The sequence below is a fragment of the Neoarius graeffei genome, chromosome 1 (assembly GCF_027579695.1).
Source record: "Neoarius graeffei isolate fNeoGra1 chromosome 1, fNeoGra1.pri, whole genome shotgun sequence".
NCBI lineage: Eukaryota > Metazoa > Chordata > Actinopteri > Siluriformes > Ariidae > Neoarius > Neoarius graeffei.
In genome coordinates, this window is record NC_083569.1 from 35,984,747 (window position 1) to 36,002,793 (window position 18,047).

General features: G+C 39.8%; 1 protein-coding gene across 1 annotated transcript in view; it reads left to right on the forward strand.

Annotated features, from left to right (window-relative positions):
• Positions 1-18,047, forward strand: part of brinp2 (bone morphogenetic protein/retinoic acid inducible neural-specific 2) — a 273,232-nt gene that overhangs the window by 156,231 nt on the left and 98,954 nt on the right. Inside the window, exons 3-4 of the mRNA XM_060931207.1 lie at positions 2,925-3,115; positions 9,361-9,542. Of these exons, the coding sequence (XP_060787190.1) occupies positions 2,925-3,115; positions 9,361-9,542 (373 nt within the window). The remainder of the gene's footprint in view (positions 1-2,924; positions 3,116-9,360; positions 9,543-18,047) is intronic.

Consider the following 18,047-nt stretch of genomic DNA (forward strand, 5'->3'; position numbering starts at 1 on the left):
CTGGATACCAGCTGCCATAAAACTCAAAAGATAAAGAAAAATAATAATAATAATAAGAAGAAGAAGAAGGTAAACCTGTGCATGTGCACACGGACTTCCTCTGTCTGCTTGACTGCATGAAGCGAGTGATTTCATGTGCATTATTTGCTCGGGAATTCCCTCAAATTAAATCAATTCCCAGCCACAGAATGGCCTGATTCTTTTTAGATATTACAGAAATAAACATATCACAATAACCAAATTTCAGAGGGAACAAAATTTCATTGATTTTATGAAATTGAAAGGCCATCTAGCTTTAACTATGATTTTATGAAGCTGGTATGTCTGGCACCTTGAATTACTATATAGTTTGCTAAAAAAGCTATGTGACAGCAGTAGGATGACCTTTTGAGCTAATGGTGTCTTTAAGGACCACTGAGTGTCCTCCCACTTGCCTCTTTGAATAATATTCTTGCTTTAGCTTCACATTAGAGGTAAAGAATAAAAACGCGACAGGGCGTGCTGTCATATGAAAATAATTAGTGATGTGCTGGTGTGATATGTTACCACCTCAAAGCTGATTAATTTCCTGTAATACAGCATGTCTTAAAGTGCTTTTTTTTTATTCCTGTTCTATGACTTTTTTTTTTTTTACTTAAAGAACAACACATACTTATAGTGCAAGTCAAAAGTTTGGAAACACCTTCGAATTCAGTGGATTCTCTTTATTTTTATTAAATAAAAGACACTTCATGCCTTAAAATAATGATGGATGCCGTTTCTCTTTACTTAGTTAAGCAGTTCTTGACATCATATGGATTACTACGGTTGTTGAATAGAGCTATTTACTGTATTTTTATTATTTAGTATTTACTGTTTGATGAGGTGGCACAGTGGTGTAGCAGTTAGCACTGTCGCTTCACAGCAAGAAGGTTCTGGGTTCGAGCCCAGTGGCCAACGGGAGCCTTCCTGTGTGGAGTTTGCATGTTCTCCCCATGTCCTCTGGGTGCTCCGATTTCCCCCACAGTCCAGAGACTTGCAGGTTAGTCTAATTGGTGGTTCTAAGTTGACCGTAGGTGTGAATGTGAGTGTGAATGGCTGTTTGTTTCAATGTGTCAGCCCTGCAATTATCTGGTGACTTGTCCAGGGTGTAGCCTGCCTCTCGCCCATAGTCAGGGGGTTAACATCACCATTTCATGACGGATCTTCACCAAATTTGACATGGAAGTCTGGGGGCAACCCAGAATTTTGCAAAACCTGGGCAACGCCAGCTAACCTGCTAGTATTAAGTAATCATCTCCTCACAGAAAGTTTCACCTTATCAGTGCGTGTATGTTTTTCTTTGTTAAACATCAGCCCCCCCCCGTTTTTTTTGCACATTACCCATTCACGTCCCCAAGAGCTGGTACTATAGATATGATCATGTATCAAAACCTGTGATTTGCCTTGCCAGCACTACTGTCAGAGCTGCACTCATAGAAAATTAATCAACACCTTCTGACTAAACAGATTTGAGAATTCAACAGCACTGTGGTATCAGTATAATACTGGCACAAGCCAGTATGAGACTTGGCATCTAAATCCAAATGGCCTGTTTTTAGAATTTTTCAGTAAACACAGTGAATGTAAGTTAAAATAATTGTGGTTTTGGCTAATTTGAACTTTACAGATTTATTGTTCTGTAATTTTTTTTTTGCCAATAAACGCCTGCTTGTTTACACCATATTTCTCATAATGTATACGGTAAACAAATCTTATTTCACTGTACAGTGATTTATTTTAAATGAAAGTGATTTTACTGGCAACTATGCTGCTACTATTTTACTGTAAAATGCATCCTATTAGCACCCTACATTCAAGTCCAGTTAATACATTTGGATGGACATTTTCAGCATTAAACTATTGAAGTTCTCAGGTATTTGTGAGGGTGTTTTAGATGCCCTGTATTTTTTTTTTTTATCATCTGTGTTTCTCTCTACCAACTAAGCTCCAGGTGCAATCAGTTGGTGCTAAAACCCTTTAATTAAGCCCATCGATCATCATTAGCTTATGCATGGCTAGCAGGCTTGCTTGCTAATTAACTCTTTGAGATCAGAAAGAACAGCCCTAAATACACTGTTCTAGTTTTTAGCTAATACTTTAAAGGCAGCTGATCTTGCAGTTTGTATGTACAAAAAATGTGTTCTTCCTGAAGGCAACTCCAATATGTGACTTATAGATACTACATTGTGAATGTGTGGTTGGTTGAAGAGAGCAACTGGACTTGCTTGAAGATTCTTGAAAACGTTTCGCCTCTCATCCTAAAGGCTTCCTCAGTTCTGTCTGACTAATAGGGAGTATCCAGTATTTATCCTCTCATGGATCATCATAGAATCAGAATCAGAATGCTGGTGGCTGATGCAATGACATCTTTTATCAGCCACCTACAATGCAGCCATCAGCGAAACGCTTTCAAGAATCTTCAAGCAAGTCCAGTTGCTCTCTTCAACCAACCACAGATTACTATGTACCTGGATGACTGAGATTCTTCACAGATATACATTGTGAATGTTCTATATTAGAATACATTTCCACAAGCAGCAAGTTTTTATGTCTATACCTGGAGATAGTCATGTAGGCTCAGTAAAATAAGGACACACAGTGAGAAAGCACAATGTATGGATGCTTGTTCAGCTTTTGAAAAGCTGTATTATGTTCACCCTGCTTTCAATTCAAAGGAGTCCAGTATTCAGCTCCATGCTTTTGATACATATGTATGTGACGTTAGCCTGTTTTCTGCTGATATTCATTTTTTTGGTGTTTTTTGCTTCTACATATTTGCAAACATACACACTACACTCATACTTTGCAACATTATCCCAAAACCATAATGCAAATTGAATACCATTCCTCAATACAGCTGTATGTTTTTTTTTTTTTTTTCTGCTCATTTTCCTGACATGCAGGGAATTCAGTCACTGGAAAGTGAACAGCTTGGCCACAGAGAAGAGAGATTTCTTCAAAGCTCCACTGCCTTTGTCTCCTGAATTCCTACGCAATCTCAGGCTACTTGGAAGGAGGCCAACTCTCCAGCAGATCCATGAAAACCTGATCAAGAAATACGGCACTCACTTCTTAGTATCAGCCACACTTGGAGGTAAGTTGTCACCATGAGAAACCACTTCAAATATACTGATCCCCATTCTGTGACAGGTACCTGTTAATTTCATTCGATAATCAATATGTAATATTAAAGGGTATCACTACAGTTTCTATCTATCCCTGTTATGATTTTCTCCTCCATTAGAAAGTAGAACAGATCGTGTTACATGTAATCTCTGGTTTATAAACGTCAGTCGTAGTCTTAAAAGAAAAACGATTGGTAAATTGTACTGCCAGGTTAAATCTAGAGCATCAAAGGTTTTTTTTTTTACTTAAAAGTTTAATGAAGCATTAAAGGTGTCATGTAGAACCCTACTGATTGTTTCCAAGATGGAACTCTTAAATATCCAAAGAAGGAATACTGAGGAACCCATTTTTGTCAGTATTTGGAGCTTCATCGAAATGTCTTTGCCAATAGATTCTCCTCAAAATACCATAAAATTGGGTGATCCATTTCAGAGGGAATTGAAATGATAATGAGTAGGCTATAAAGTGATGCCATGCCTTTACAAATCAATATCCAGTTAGATATGAAGTGTACGTTGATATTGACAAAGAGAGCGAGGAGAAATTGACAGAGAAAACTAGGGCACATCTTCCCATTTGGTTTGTGCAAAGTATGAAATTAAAATAGAAAAAAAATGTACACCTGACACCTTTTCCTGATGTTCCATTACTCGGCTGGACAGATGGGTCCTAAGACTGGTTTCTAACAGCAGTAATATTAACTGAACCTTGCTTTTCTAAGATGTGGATGCTAATTATGATGGCACTTATTGCTAGGTGCATGCAGTGAAGCTACAGTGACAAGGGAGACTAATGCAGTGGCAAAGCTATAGTGAATGCTGGTAATTAACCAGTCAAGCAGAAGTGGAAACGAGGACGGGACTGCTCGCTGCATACGAATGACATTGCAATAGTGCTTGTTCCATTCTGAGAGAAATAAAGATATTCCTCAACAGCAAAGCGGGCTATTCTGCCGGTGGAGCCTACTGAATTTGATTTATGTTCTTCTGTTAAAATGGAATAATTCCTAATTCATAAAAATAATCTAATCTATTGTGCTGTGCATACTCTTTTATTCTATCCACATTCACTGGATATGAGCAATTGCGCGCTCTGATTGGCTACTCTACTACTAGGATATCAGCTCATATACCGTGAGCAGAGAAAAACAAAATGGCAGAACGTGTTGCTGAACCAACCGAGGATGAAATAAAAACTCTACTTGAAAACAAAACCCCCAAAAATACAAAAAAAGTGCAACAAAATATAGAATAAAAGTATTTGATGGTAAGAACATATGTATTTTTATTTTTCAAGAATTATTATTATAGCATTTTTCACAAACTGTTACTGTCATTTCACTGGTTTGTTTACATTCGAAGAGGAAATTATTTTGTCGGACATTTTGTATAAAGTTTTTATTTATCAAGTTTGATAAAAATAAAAATGTTCTGTTTCTCAAAATCCAGTGAATGTATATAGAATTAAACAGTTATTCCACTCAATCTCATCGTACATGGCTTATAGCCAACTCGGCACTATGCGCCTTGTCAGCTATCAGCTGTACAACTCAATTTCGTGGAAAAACTGTTAAATATCATCCAGTAGATACACACTTCTCTCTCTGTATATTTTTAATCACCAATAAACTGAAATGTAATGTTAAAATCTTAAGTCGTATACTTATCAGCCATTTTTAAATCGTTGGTTCTTTTGATGTCTGTGGAATATGTTACTGATTTCATTTGTTTTTCACCAATCAGTATGTCTAATTCTTAGTGATGCAAATCAGGAATATATTTGACCAAATAACTTGAGTACAAAATCTTCTTTAAATTAAAACCTAGCTTTTCAGCTTTTCGATTTTGTCAAGTCCTGCTCAAATACATTGAAATTATCTTAATTATAAACTATTTTCTCAAAATAATTCGGAGAAATTTATGACTATTAGGCTTTTATTACAAGTATATAAAAAAAACACATATGGCAAAATTGCATATTTTGTATGTCCATGAAATCAATTAGATTTCCAAATGAGAAAACTATAAAGAATGATTTTCTGTATATTACATGAGCTGCACTACAATCTGGCATTACTTCAGGAAAAATGAACTGAAGGTCTGTCCACTTTTTCCGATCAAAACCCTTGTGAAAAGGCTAGAGTTGAGTCAGGTGTTGATTTAATAATGTTTTAAAATGCATGTAATTGTTAAAATTTTATAACATTAAAAAAAAAAATCAATGTAATGTTTATGGAAATGAAAATCCTAGCCACATGCTAACTAGTTCTAATTTTCCATGTGTAGTATAGGTGCAAAACAACAACAACAACAACAACAACAACAACAACAACAACAAACTTTTAAATGATATCAATTTACAAATTAAGAGTAATATAGTGGACAAAGAGTAATATATTTGTCACTATATGCCACTAGTCATTATTCTTTATTATGGCCTTCTGAAAAGTGTTAACTTTGTCAACAAAAATTTTGACAAGAAGCATTTGTTGATGAATTTGACTAAATTGTCAAGATAATGTAAATAAGAAAAATATTTGACAATGAAAATTATAAATTACAAATGAAATCTCTGTTTATTATGCCCTGACGAGTAAAGATGAAATGAAATTTCTAGATCTGTTCAGTTAGACAACTTAGCTTACTTCTCAAGGGAATTTTTACAGCTAGGATAAATATCCGTCAGCAAAATCCATTCATAGAGTGAAACAATAATAGAGTCATGGTTAACTCCACATAACTCCTGCATAGTAACAACACCACCAGTTGTGTACTAAAAAAAAAAAACCCTGACCATCTTGCAATACTCCTCCTGTAATAGCCCCTCTTAAAGCTACAGGGCACATTTTATAGCAAGTATCCTATCATGAAACTGTCTGAGAAAATTATGACTAAAATTAGATTAAAATTAAAACTGAGTTCCACTGACAATCTTGATGAAAGCAAAAGACTAAAATGTAACTAAAATGTAAGTACAATTTTAAATTCATGACTAAGACTAAAACTACATTTAAATTCTTGTCAAAACAGTAAATCTCTACTCAATCCTGGGAATCCACTTCCATATTGAGGTATTTCACCCACGTGACCAAGTCACGTGACGCAGCCATTTTGGACGGCACGCTTAAGTCCTTCAGTGCAAGGCGGTATGAGATGGTGGAGACCTTTGCACATTTTAACAAGAAAGTAAGCTGTGATTCGTGTTAAATTGGATCTGTCTTTTATCACAAACACTGTACCCAGCCTTGGTATGGAGCCCTGTTTATTTATTTCTGTGTCCCGTTTCTTTCTAGCCTCTGTTATTGCGTTTTATGTCTGATGTCTGCTACATGCAACCCTAGACAAATTAACACTGCCTTGTTTCACTGCTCAGATGGGTTAACAAACACTGACCCATTTACTTTTTGCTATATATTTTATCAAAATTGCGTTAACTGATAAACTAACCTGAAATGAAATGATCACTGCAAAGTCTGGAGTACTCTGTTGGCTCCCAATCCTGTCTCTTCACAGCTGCAATCCATTTGGCCCTCTTGTCTGGGCCAGTAGGAAACCAGTAGTGATGTGTTGGTTGCGAACGATCCGGTTCAAAGAGCCGGCTCTTTGAAGTGAACGACGGGAGCCGGCTCTTCGGTGGGAGCCAAGTTGGGGAGCCGAATTAGTTTTTTGTCCTTAGGTGCCTCAGAGAGAGAGAGACTTTCACAAAAAATGTTGCTGTCCGATTGCGTCTTTGTGTTGTCTATTACCATTCAAAGGAAAAAAAGTAGCATGGTGTACGCCTACTTTTTTTGGTTGGGGGGGTTGATGTCATTCACAGCTGCGAAAATACGAAAATTGGTGTAATGCTTAAAGCTGTGGAGCGCAGAGGAGAGGAGTCTGTGAGGCACCTGAGGAGGGGAAAATCAGCTGTGTATTTTATATTGGTAATTTAACAGTTTTGCATTATGTTTGTGAGAAAATAATTTATTAATTGGTAAGTAAGTTTTATTTCTATAGCTAGAACATTGTTACACTGCTATACTTTACAAAGCTTTACAATGGCTACAAAAACTAAAAAATAAAATGGAAAACATCCTATTGATAAAATATAAATAATAATGTAATTAATTAACTAGTTAATTGCAGCAATTAAATCAAAAATAAAATCTCACGAGCCGTTTGGGAGCCGAAAGAGCCGGCTCCTTATAGTAAGAAGAGCCAAAAGAGCCGGCTCCCGAAAAAGAGCCGAAATTCCCATCACTAGAAACCGGTAAAAGGAGCGTCCTGCACGCTGTCCCTGTCTGTTGTGGCAGCCCACAGCACAACAAGCAAACACCATGGTTATTTATAGAGTGCTTACTGACAAATTAATCTATTCTAGGTGTCTGTAACACGTTTTTTTTCAAGCTGGTTCTCCCTCTCTGTCTGCAGCGTTAGTATGTAGCTTGACGTTCAAAATGGCAGACACCGGGGCGTCACGTGACCCTGTGACGTCAGGTGAAATACCTCAATACAGTCTCAGGATTTCTGACCTGACACCACCTCACCATCCCATGTTACAAAGGGCTGACTAATTATCCCCCAAGCTGAATCAGGGGTGTTGGGAAATAGAGAGAATGTTGAGAACAGGGATCTGCAGAGGAATGACAGCAGTAGTACAGCAGTGTTCTGCAGGTAATTAGGAAACAAGGGCACAAAATGAAAAATATTCCTGTGGTGACAGCAGAAATGGGGATAGGCTTTACATTTTTCTTCTCATCAGTAAGGAAATGTGTATTTACACCATGGTAATGGTGTTTGGGGAAAAAAATGCATAAATCCAAAATGCAAGAATTGGCTCCAAGCATAAATTTCAAATTAATTTTTTTATACAAGATTATCACAGAAAAACAGCACCATAATCCTGTGAGAAAGGCTTTAGCAGTAGATAGCCATGGAGTTATTTTTTTATGTTTATATATCATATACGTAGCCTCAGTGTTACATAGATTAAAATACTTGTTTTTACAGTACATGAGTAAATTATATTGTTAAGATTTGTTTCAATAAGGGAAACACTGTAAACTCCAATCAGTTATATAAACTGTATCAGTGATAGAAAATTGCTTAAAATAAAGACTGTTTATCCACTTACACTAAAAAAAAAACTTGCTCAGTGAATGTAATAAAATTATGGAAAGTATTTCCTCCCAAGTAAAATGTGTTAACTTAGCCAGAAACAATTTTGTTGAGTGACCTAAATGTCAACCGTTACATGTTAGAATTAGGTTCATGTAACAGACACCCATGTTGGTTTTTTTGAGTGTATTCTGCAGTTTAATACCTTTTAAATAATTCTTAGATTAAATCTTAACTAGGGCAACACAGTGGTGTAGTGGTTAGCACTGTCTCCTCACAGTAAGAAAGTTCTGGGTTCGAGCCCCGTGGCCGACGGGGGCCTTTCTGTGTGGAGTTTGCATGTTCTTCCTGTGTCTGCGTGGGTTTCCTCCAGGTGCTCCGGTTTCCTCCATGGTCCAAAGACATGCAGGTTAGGCTAATTAGTGGCTCTAAATTGACCGTAGATGTGAATGTGAGTGTGAATGGTTGTTTGTCTCTGTGTCAGCCCTGCGATGATCTGGCGACTTGTCCAGGGTGTACCCGGCCTCTCGCCCATAGTCAGCTGGGATAGGCTCCAGCTTGCCCGTGACCCTGCACAGGATAAGCAGTTATGGATGATGGATGGAATCTTAAGTATAAGTAATAATTCAATTTAGTGGAAAATTGGTCAAATGTCCAATATACAGTTGGGAAAAAAAGGTGTTTAAATATGCAGTCTGGCTGTATATGAACAAAAAAATGCTTGATTTATTTTTATGCTGTAAAAAATCCAAACCCACTTCACATATATCTTCGATTCTTTCTGCCAGCACACCTGAGCCAGGTGATCAAGGGCTGTAGACTTCTTTTTACCTGGCTCAGTAGGGATGGGAACTAAAATAGACCAAAATATTGGCAAACTGAATTGTAAACCTTCTACTGCACTGTATTCCATATTTAATGTGCTGACAGTCTCAGTTTGAGCTGCTTATCCTGCATTCGGATCTCATAGAGGTGCATTGGACAGCTCCCAGCTCCCAAAACTACATTTCGAGCCAGAGTAGGATATGCTGTCACTTCACATTGTCTTGTGAAAGTGAAACCTTCCAGCTTTTCTATATCACACTAGGCTCTATGCGGATCTTTTTTGTTTTTGAAGGCGAGGAGTCTCTCACCATTTTCCTGGACAAACAGAAGCTCAGCAAGAAGTCTGAGGTCAATGGCAACAGCTCGACGGTGTCTCTGGAAATCCTGCACCAGCTGGCTGCGTCCTATTTCACTGATAGAGAGAGCACCCTCAGGAGGCTCCACCACCTACAGATTGCCACTTCAGCCATCAAGGTACAAGAGAATTTTTTCATCTACTCCATCTGACTCATGTCTCATAAATATCCACCCCTGAACATAATGCCAGCTTCTGTCTGCCTCTTTATTCAAGGTCTTGTTTTAACTGATCTTGCCATTTGCATTGCTTGAACATCTTAAATATTGTTTTGTAGTGCTTGGATTTGTGCATAGGTATAATTTGCAGAACATACCGAGTGTGACGTTCAATATATCTATTAAGTTATAAGCAGTAGGTTTGTTTGTCAGACTAATCCTCCAGCAATTAAATTCTCTAACCTGTGGTGTATGGCATGAACCTTGGTGTAAACCCCACAGTCGAGACTGAGACCACATGCTGATTCACTTAAAGTGGATTTTTTTGTCTCTGTTGGATGAGGAAATGGGTTGTGCAAGCATGTTTTATAAAACTATTAATGCTAAAAGGAGCTTGACCATATGAGCAGTCGTACAATCAAAGTTCTCAAACTAAAAGTCCTGTTTACATGCGCCATCATCATCCTGGCATGAAGCAGCACCACCTGCTAGCTGTGTTTATGGCAGGGAAGCTAATGATGTGTTGCAAGGCCATCAAGTCTACTCTGCAACACTTTTGAATGATTAGTACTCAGTGTGCGAAGCAGACTGATGAATTGGGCAGCAAAGCAAAAGTAGGTCTTAACAGACTCATCAATAATCCCATAAAGGACAATCAATCCCACTCTCCTTCCCAAAATAGGGGTGTGATGGCACAGACAGATGCTGCTTTTAGAGACTTCCCAGTGTCTCCACATAATAAGGCACTTATTATGAACTATATATAGAAAGCACCACCAAGGCACGCATCATGTATGTGATCAGGATCAAAGGCAAATGCTGAAGTCGATTGTACTGTATTCTCCAGGCTACGAGAAGCAAGAAAGGTTCTTCTGTGTGCTGCATTCTGTTCACTCAGAAATGTCACAGTGAAGAGCAGACTGTTGTGTATGCACATGCTAGATAGTTTTAAGAGATTAAAAATGCTAGTGCTACATATTATTAAATGAAAACCTATGGTGTTAAAATTCTCTGCGTTGTACACGTAGTCATTATGGAGAATGGGGTGAGAACTACAATTTGTCTGTAATTCATCTTTTTGCCATGTACTTCTGCTCTTGGTTCTGCTTCAATAATGTTGGCCTAATAATACAATTACACATGAAGGACCCTCCAAATATATTCATTTGTCAAAATGACATATTATTAATAGTCACCTCTGTATAGGACATAGTTGACATTCTTTCTGAGCTCTGATCTGGAACATGGAAAAGTTGTGAAAAAAAGAGCTCAAGAGTTATATTATAGAAGCCATTGATTTTGTAAAAATGCTCAAGGGCATTTTATACATCTGTTTAGTCTCTCATTCCCTGATGAGTAAAGTCACAAAAATAGCAAACGTATTACACAATTGCAGCATTCTGCTATAATACAGACCAGTTCACTACATCTTGTCATGAAAACTGGGCGATCATGAGTGGGCCCCCGGAGCAAGCACAATCATTTTAACTAGGAGTGGAAGAGGACCCTTCACCTCATCTGTCTGGAGATGGCTGTAGATAGCCAGTGCTGCCAAGAGAAGTGGCAATGGTGTCTAAATAATGTCAGCTGTCAAATCCAATGAAGTGCAGAGAGTCCACACTTAAAGTCCCGTCACACTCAGCAGACTCCTAAACATCGGAATTCAAGCTTGTGCAGCGGCGTACTCAAACTCCTTAGCTAAACGTCCCTTCAGCACGGGCAGTTTTGATAAATGAGCCTCGCCCCTATGCATTTTGCCTGTGACTCAGTCCATAGCCAGCTCTGCTTATTGCTCCTTGGGGAATACGCTGTATTCTCGCTACCTTTGTACATGCAGCTGGGCCTGATGGATTTGGTGAGAATCTGCAAAATTGGAAATGAAAATTGTGCCACAATAATGCACTGTTCAGTTACAGAGTTGCATTTTAGATTTAGGAAGTAATATAAAAGGGGTGTTAAAAGAGTGTATGTAGGAAAATAACAGCATTATTCTTTCTCATGGAAAAATGGTGCTCAAGATGGATTTTTTTTTTTTACTCTGAGTGTTAAATTGGTTTCACAATGAGTCCAGATGTATTACAGTAAATACACCAATTCTAACAAAGATGATACTTGGCCTTCTCAACTTGGCCTTATTTGAAACTGAAGTATTTTCTTGGTAGTTTGATTTATTTCCTAGCCTACTGAACAGTGAGAAAATAAAGGTGTACATTGACCACCACTTCTCCAAAGACCTTGGTTTCAGAACAATTTCTACTATTTGCTTTGTCCATTTTTATTACAGAAAAAAATACAAACGAGCAGAGAGAGGCATGGTGGTGTAGTGGTTAGCACTGTTGCCTCACAGCAAGAAGGTTCTGGGTTTGAGCCTGGTGGCCAATAGGGGCCTTTCTGTGTGGAGTTTGTGTGTTCTCTGTGTGGGTTTCCCGAAAGGTACAATAATGTACTTTATTTTCTGAGAGGGGGCGACACGGTGGTGTAGTGGTTAGCGCTGTCGCCTCACAGCAAGAAGGTCCTGGGTTCGAGCCCCGGGGCCGGCGAGGGCCTTTCTGTGTGGAGTTTGCATGTTCTCCCCGTGTCCGCGTGGGTTTCCTCCGGGTGCTCCGGTTTCCCCCACAGTCCAAAGACATGCAGGTTAGGTTAACTGGTGACTCTAAATTGAGCGTAGGTGTGAATGTGAGTGTGAATGGTTGTCTGTGTCTATGTGTCAGCCCTGTGATGACCTGGCGACTTGTCCAGGGTGTACCCCGCCTTTCGCCCGTAGTCAGCTGGGATAGGCTCCAGCTTGCCTGCGACCCTGTAGAAAGATAAAGCGGCTAGAGATAATGAGATGAGATGAGATGAGATGAATTAAACAACAATAATTCTTACTTAGGGTGGCACGGTGGTGTAGTGGTTAGCACTATCACCTCACAGCAAGAAGGTTCTGGGTTTGAGCCCAGTGGCCGACGGGGGCCTTTATTTGTGGAGTTTGCATGTTGTCTTTGTGGGTTTCCCTCACAGTCCAAAGACATGCAGGTTACGCTAACTGGTGGCTCTAAATTGAGTGTGAATAGTTGTTTGTCTTTATGTGTCAGCCCTGCGTTGAACTAGCGACTTGTCCAGTGTGTATCACGCCTCTCACCCATAGTCAGCTGGGATAGGCTCCAGCTTGCCTGCAACCCTGCACAGGATAAGCAGCTACAGATAATGGATAGAAACCAGCAAAAAGATGACTCATGACATCAGAATAAAAATCTCATCTCATCTCATCTCATTATCTGTAGCCGCTTTATCCTGTTCTACAGGGTCGTAGGCGAGCTGGAGCCTATCCCAGCTGACTACGGGCGAAAGGCGGGGTACACCCTGGACAAGTCGCCAGGTCATCACAGGGCTCAGAATAAAAATATCAAAAGAAAAAAAATGGGGGGGGGGGGGGGGGTACAAGACAGTATACCTCAGGCAAATTCATTTACTACTGCATATTTTCTACAACATTAATACTTTTTTCCCTGTATTTTAATGGTTTGTTGTTGTGTATACTTATAACTTCATGTTTTACATCACTCTAATTTTGTTGTTTTTATCCTGTCTAATTAACTAACAGGTTTGCTAGATAGATAAAGTACCATAACCATAACAACCTACTTTGCATTGTGGCAGTTGAGACTTCTTGATTAAAAAGTCAAAAATACACTCACCGGCCACTTTATTAGGAACACCCATCCATCCGCTGTTTTATCTAGTTATCTAATGACCCAATCCCTTGACAGCAGCACAATGCATAAAATCATGCAGATACAAATCAAGAGCTTCAGTTAATGTTCACTTCAAACATCAGAATAGGGGAAATTGTGATCGCAAAGTGTGACTTTCGCTGTGGCATGGGTGTTGGTGCCAGATGGACTGGTTTGAGTATTTCAGAAACTGCTGATCTCCTGGGGTTTTCACACACAACAGTCTCTAGAGTTTGCACAGAACGGTGCAAAAAAAACAACAAAACAAACAAGCAAAAACAAAAAAAAACACACAAAAAAAAAACACTGAGTGAACGACTGTTCTGTGGGTGGAAACAGCTTGTTGATAAGAGAGATCAGAGGAACATGGCCAGATTGGTTCGAGCTACCAGGAAGGATATAGAAACTCTTTAGAACCGTGGTGAATATAAAAGCATCTCAACATGCAACAGCAGAAGACCACATTGGGTTCCACTCTTGCCAGCCAAGAACAGGAATCTTAGAATCAAGAACAAGTTCCTAATAAAGTGGCCAGTGAGTGTAGTCAGAACAACTTTATTTGGGTAATTAGTTATAATAACTGTGATTCTTGTGCAGGGCCATACAGAAGTATTATTTGAAGTTCATGGAGCATGGTGCCTTAAGACAGCACAGTTCTCTGTCACAGTGCCTGTGTATGGTAGATTAAACCATATCAGACTACACATGAGTAGTTACACCTTGTGCAGTGAGCTTGGTTTACATTCATTGTACTGTTCATTGAATTCATAAGGATTTACTGTGTTATTATAGTCACTATGGGTTTCTGAATTATATGTTTTTCTATGTATTTCTATGTTTATTGTACACTGCTTTATGGACTGGGAAAACAAGCAAGTAGCTCAGTCACCTGAAGATATGCAGGATATGCGAGATTGTAGTAGGAGCTGTGGGGATGTTCAGAATTTGTCATTTTATTACAATCATTTGCCATATTAATAATGCTAATAGCCATCAGAAATAAAACACCTTTATGACAGTTCCTTTAAAAAGATTACATGCTAACAATAATATGAGGAAAACAACCTCTTGCTTTATAAACTCAGATCTACCTTTCATTATCTTTTCCTGCAGTAGACCTCCAAGCATCGCTAGCAAGCTAATACCTTTCAAACGCAAACAGGCAAAATGTGTGACCCTGATTGGTTAATCCTGCTTCTCACTATAACAGCTGTTAGCCAATAAAATATGTAACATGTATTTCCCCTTCATGCTAGGCACCATGTGCTTTCAGTGCAACCAACAGCACGCAGTACAAGACACACCTGTCCGTTTGTTTGTTACCGTGTGTTTTTGTTTCTGGTTTATGTCTGGTCTCCTCCCTCGTCTTGTCATTTTTTTATGTCATGATCATTCGCACCTGTTTCCTGTTTCCCCTTGCTTGTCCTGGTGGCATGGTGGTGTAGTGATTAGCATGGTTGCCTCACAGCAGGAAGGTTCTGGGTTCGAACCCAGTGGCCAGCAAGGGCCTTTCTGTGTGGAGTTTGCATGTTCTCCCTGTGTCTGTGTGGGTTTCTTCCGGGTGCTCCGGTTTCCCCCACAATCCAAAGACATGCAGGTTAGGTTAATATGGGACGGCCTTGGGCTGAGGTGCCCTTGAGTGAGGCACCTAACTCCCAACTGCTCCCTGGGCACTGTTAGCATGGCTGCCCACTGCTCAGGGTATGTGTGTGTTCACTGCTTCAGATGGGTTAAATGCAGAGAGGAAATTTCACAAGTGTGTGATGAATAAAGTTGTGCTTTCTTTTTCTTTCCACCTTTGTTTATTAGTATTTATCATGAAGCATCACACTCAGTGTCTCGTGCCTGTCTTTTGCCAAGTCTTTGTTTTCCGTCAGTTGTTTCCCGGTTTTGATCCTGTTCTCTTTCCAGGTTCTAGTATTTTGCATTTGCCTGTTTCATGATTGCCAGTTGCCTAAACTCTGCCTGTTTATGGCCACGCCTTTGGCTCTTGATATGGATTTGTCTGCCTGTATGCTTCAATGCACAATAAACCCCACTAACTGCAACTGCATCCATCTCTACCTCTCTGACATGACAGAATGCAGCAGGAAAGCAGGCACAAAACATAGCCATGATCACCATGATAGTTTTTGACTCCATTGAGTTTCCACACAAGGGCTGTGTGCTATGTACAGTATGCCCTGCACCCATACGATGGCATTGAATGTCTGCCGAATGGGCCCGACCTTCATCGCTGTGGTGGAGTTTATGCTGTCTCAGCTCACAGGTCCTGCACGCAAGTAGGGTGAGTGCCTGATAGCCTCCAAGCAACCCAGTTTGCATGACACCACACCATTTGAAACATTTATGAAGTTGGTGTTCCCACTGGTCTGCTCTCAACTGAAGATGACAAGGCAGCATTCTCTCCAGAGCTCCCAATCCAAGAGTGACAGGGCAGTCTCCTTTCTAGAGTTCACTCCAGAGACTGACAAGGTGGCCTTTACTCCAGAGCTCACTTCAGAGGCCAACAGGATGGCCTTCATCCAAGAGATCTTTCCCGAGGCCGACTGGATGGTCAGCACACAAGCGCTCCCTTCAGAGACCAACTGGGTGGGCTGCACCCAAGAGCTCCCTCCAGAGGCTGACTGGGCAGCCTGCACTCCTGTTCTTGCTCTGCCACTGAGCTTCAAAGATGACATCACTCCACTTCTTGACTGTGGAGATGAAATCACACCTTCTGACTTCAGGGATGATGTTGCTCCGCCTTCTGGCTTCAAGAATGACATCATCGTGCCGCCTCCTGAATTTGGGGATGATGTCAGCACGATGTCTGCTGATTTTGGGGATGATGACCTTGCTCTGCTTCCTGACTTTGGGGATGATGTCGTTGCTCTGCATCTTGGCTTTGAGGCTGATGCAGTCACTCTGCCAGCTGAATCGTGCAAGAGTGGCATACCCTCGCCTGAGTCCATGCCCAGGCCTGAATTCAAGTCCCTACTCACTGCATCTGTCTCTATCTCCCTGACATAACACTATGATTAAGCAAAATAAGAGATGTGTTCATTTGATGTCTGGAATGGTTAAATAGGTATGGAGGAACTGCAGTAGTGACTTAGTTTATGAACATCATTATAGCACAAACTATATTGAAATGTATACAATCAGCCTTAAATAAGCATTTGGAACTATTTAGTAAACATAGCCTCAGCTATGTCTTCAAGACATAGTTTTGATAGTTTTGTGACATATACACAGGTTTTAAGCAGTTTTCTAGCATTTCTCTCCACCAATTTGAGTCAGATTGACAAGTATATTGGTGTGTGCCATTTGATTGTGAAACATTTTAACTATGACACCTATTTACAGCTCCAGTGATGCTACCATTCTGTCATTAAGCTATAGCTTTCTGTAATTAAGCTATAAATACATTTCCCCATGTCCTCCCTGTATAAATCCTCATATCTGACTATGCTGCTGGTCTTGGTTTGTGTGGATGAAACAAGTTTTAAAAAGTATTTTGTAATTTTCATTTCCCATATTTCTCATTCTAGGGGGCGGCACGGTGGTGTAGTGGTTAGCGCTGTTGCCTCACAGCAAGAAGGTCCGGGTTCGAGCCCCGTGGCCGGCGAGGGTCTTTCTGTGTGGAGTTTGCATGTTCTCCCCGTGTCCACATGGGTTTCCTCCAGGTGCTCCGGTTTCCCCCACAGTCCAAAGACATGCAGGTTAAGTTAACTGGTGACTCTAAATTGACCGTAGGTGTGAATGTGAGTGTGAATGGTTGTCTGTGTCTATGTGTCAGCCCTGTGATGACCTGGCGACTTGTCCAGGGTGTACCCCGCCTTTCGCCCGTAGTCAGCTGGGATAGGCTCCAGCCTGCCTGCGACCCTGCAGAACAGGATAAAGCGGCTAGAGATAATGTGATGAGATTAGATATTTCTCATTCTACTATTAAGAATAGAAAATGGGAAATGAAAAATGGGGAAAAGCTGAGAAGGCTTTTTTCCACTGAAATAAAATTGAAAATGAATCAAAAGAGGGTTAAATCCAGCTATGTGCTGTTAGTACTCAAGTCACTAGATGAGGTCTTGGGTTAAGACGAACAATTGTATACTGTTCAATTAGCAGACATTTTTATTGAAAGAAATGCACAAGTAAGATTATGAACCAGCCATAGAGCTGAGGATAAAGGGCCAACAGTGGAGTTTCTCTTTCCAAGAATGTATTGTTTTTATAAATAGCAGTCCTGGGATTTGAGCTTATGTTGCTTCAAGCACCTTACATTTCAAGGATCTGTATGATTCATGTTTTTTTTTTTTTCTGGATGTAGTTCACTTGAGCTGCAGACAATATATACCACACTAGTCTTACTGTTGTGCTCAGAAGTTTAAATACACTGATGTGAATGTCACCATGGAAATTGTCATGGCAATATTGGGCTTTCAATGATTTCTTTGAACTGTTCTTTTCTAGGGCAGAATGATTATCCAAGGTACAACATAGATCTTTAATTGAAAAAAAAAAACAAGAATTAAAAAAAGTTTTAATTTATTTAGGGTTTTCTGAAATCAACACAGGGTCAGATTTGTACAGGGTGAAAAATGTACATACTCTCACTTAGATTAGTAATTCAGTGGTGTTGAAAGTTCCAAAATGTCTTTTAACTTGCCAAGACCAAGGCTTCTTAAATTCCTTTTGGTGATTTATGATTGACTACATCTGGTAGCTGCTCTGTGCCAACATAAAAAGGCTTTGTTTGACCGCACTCATT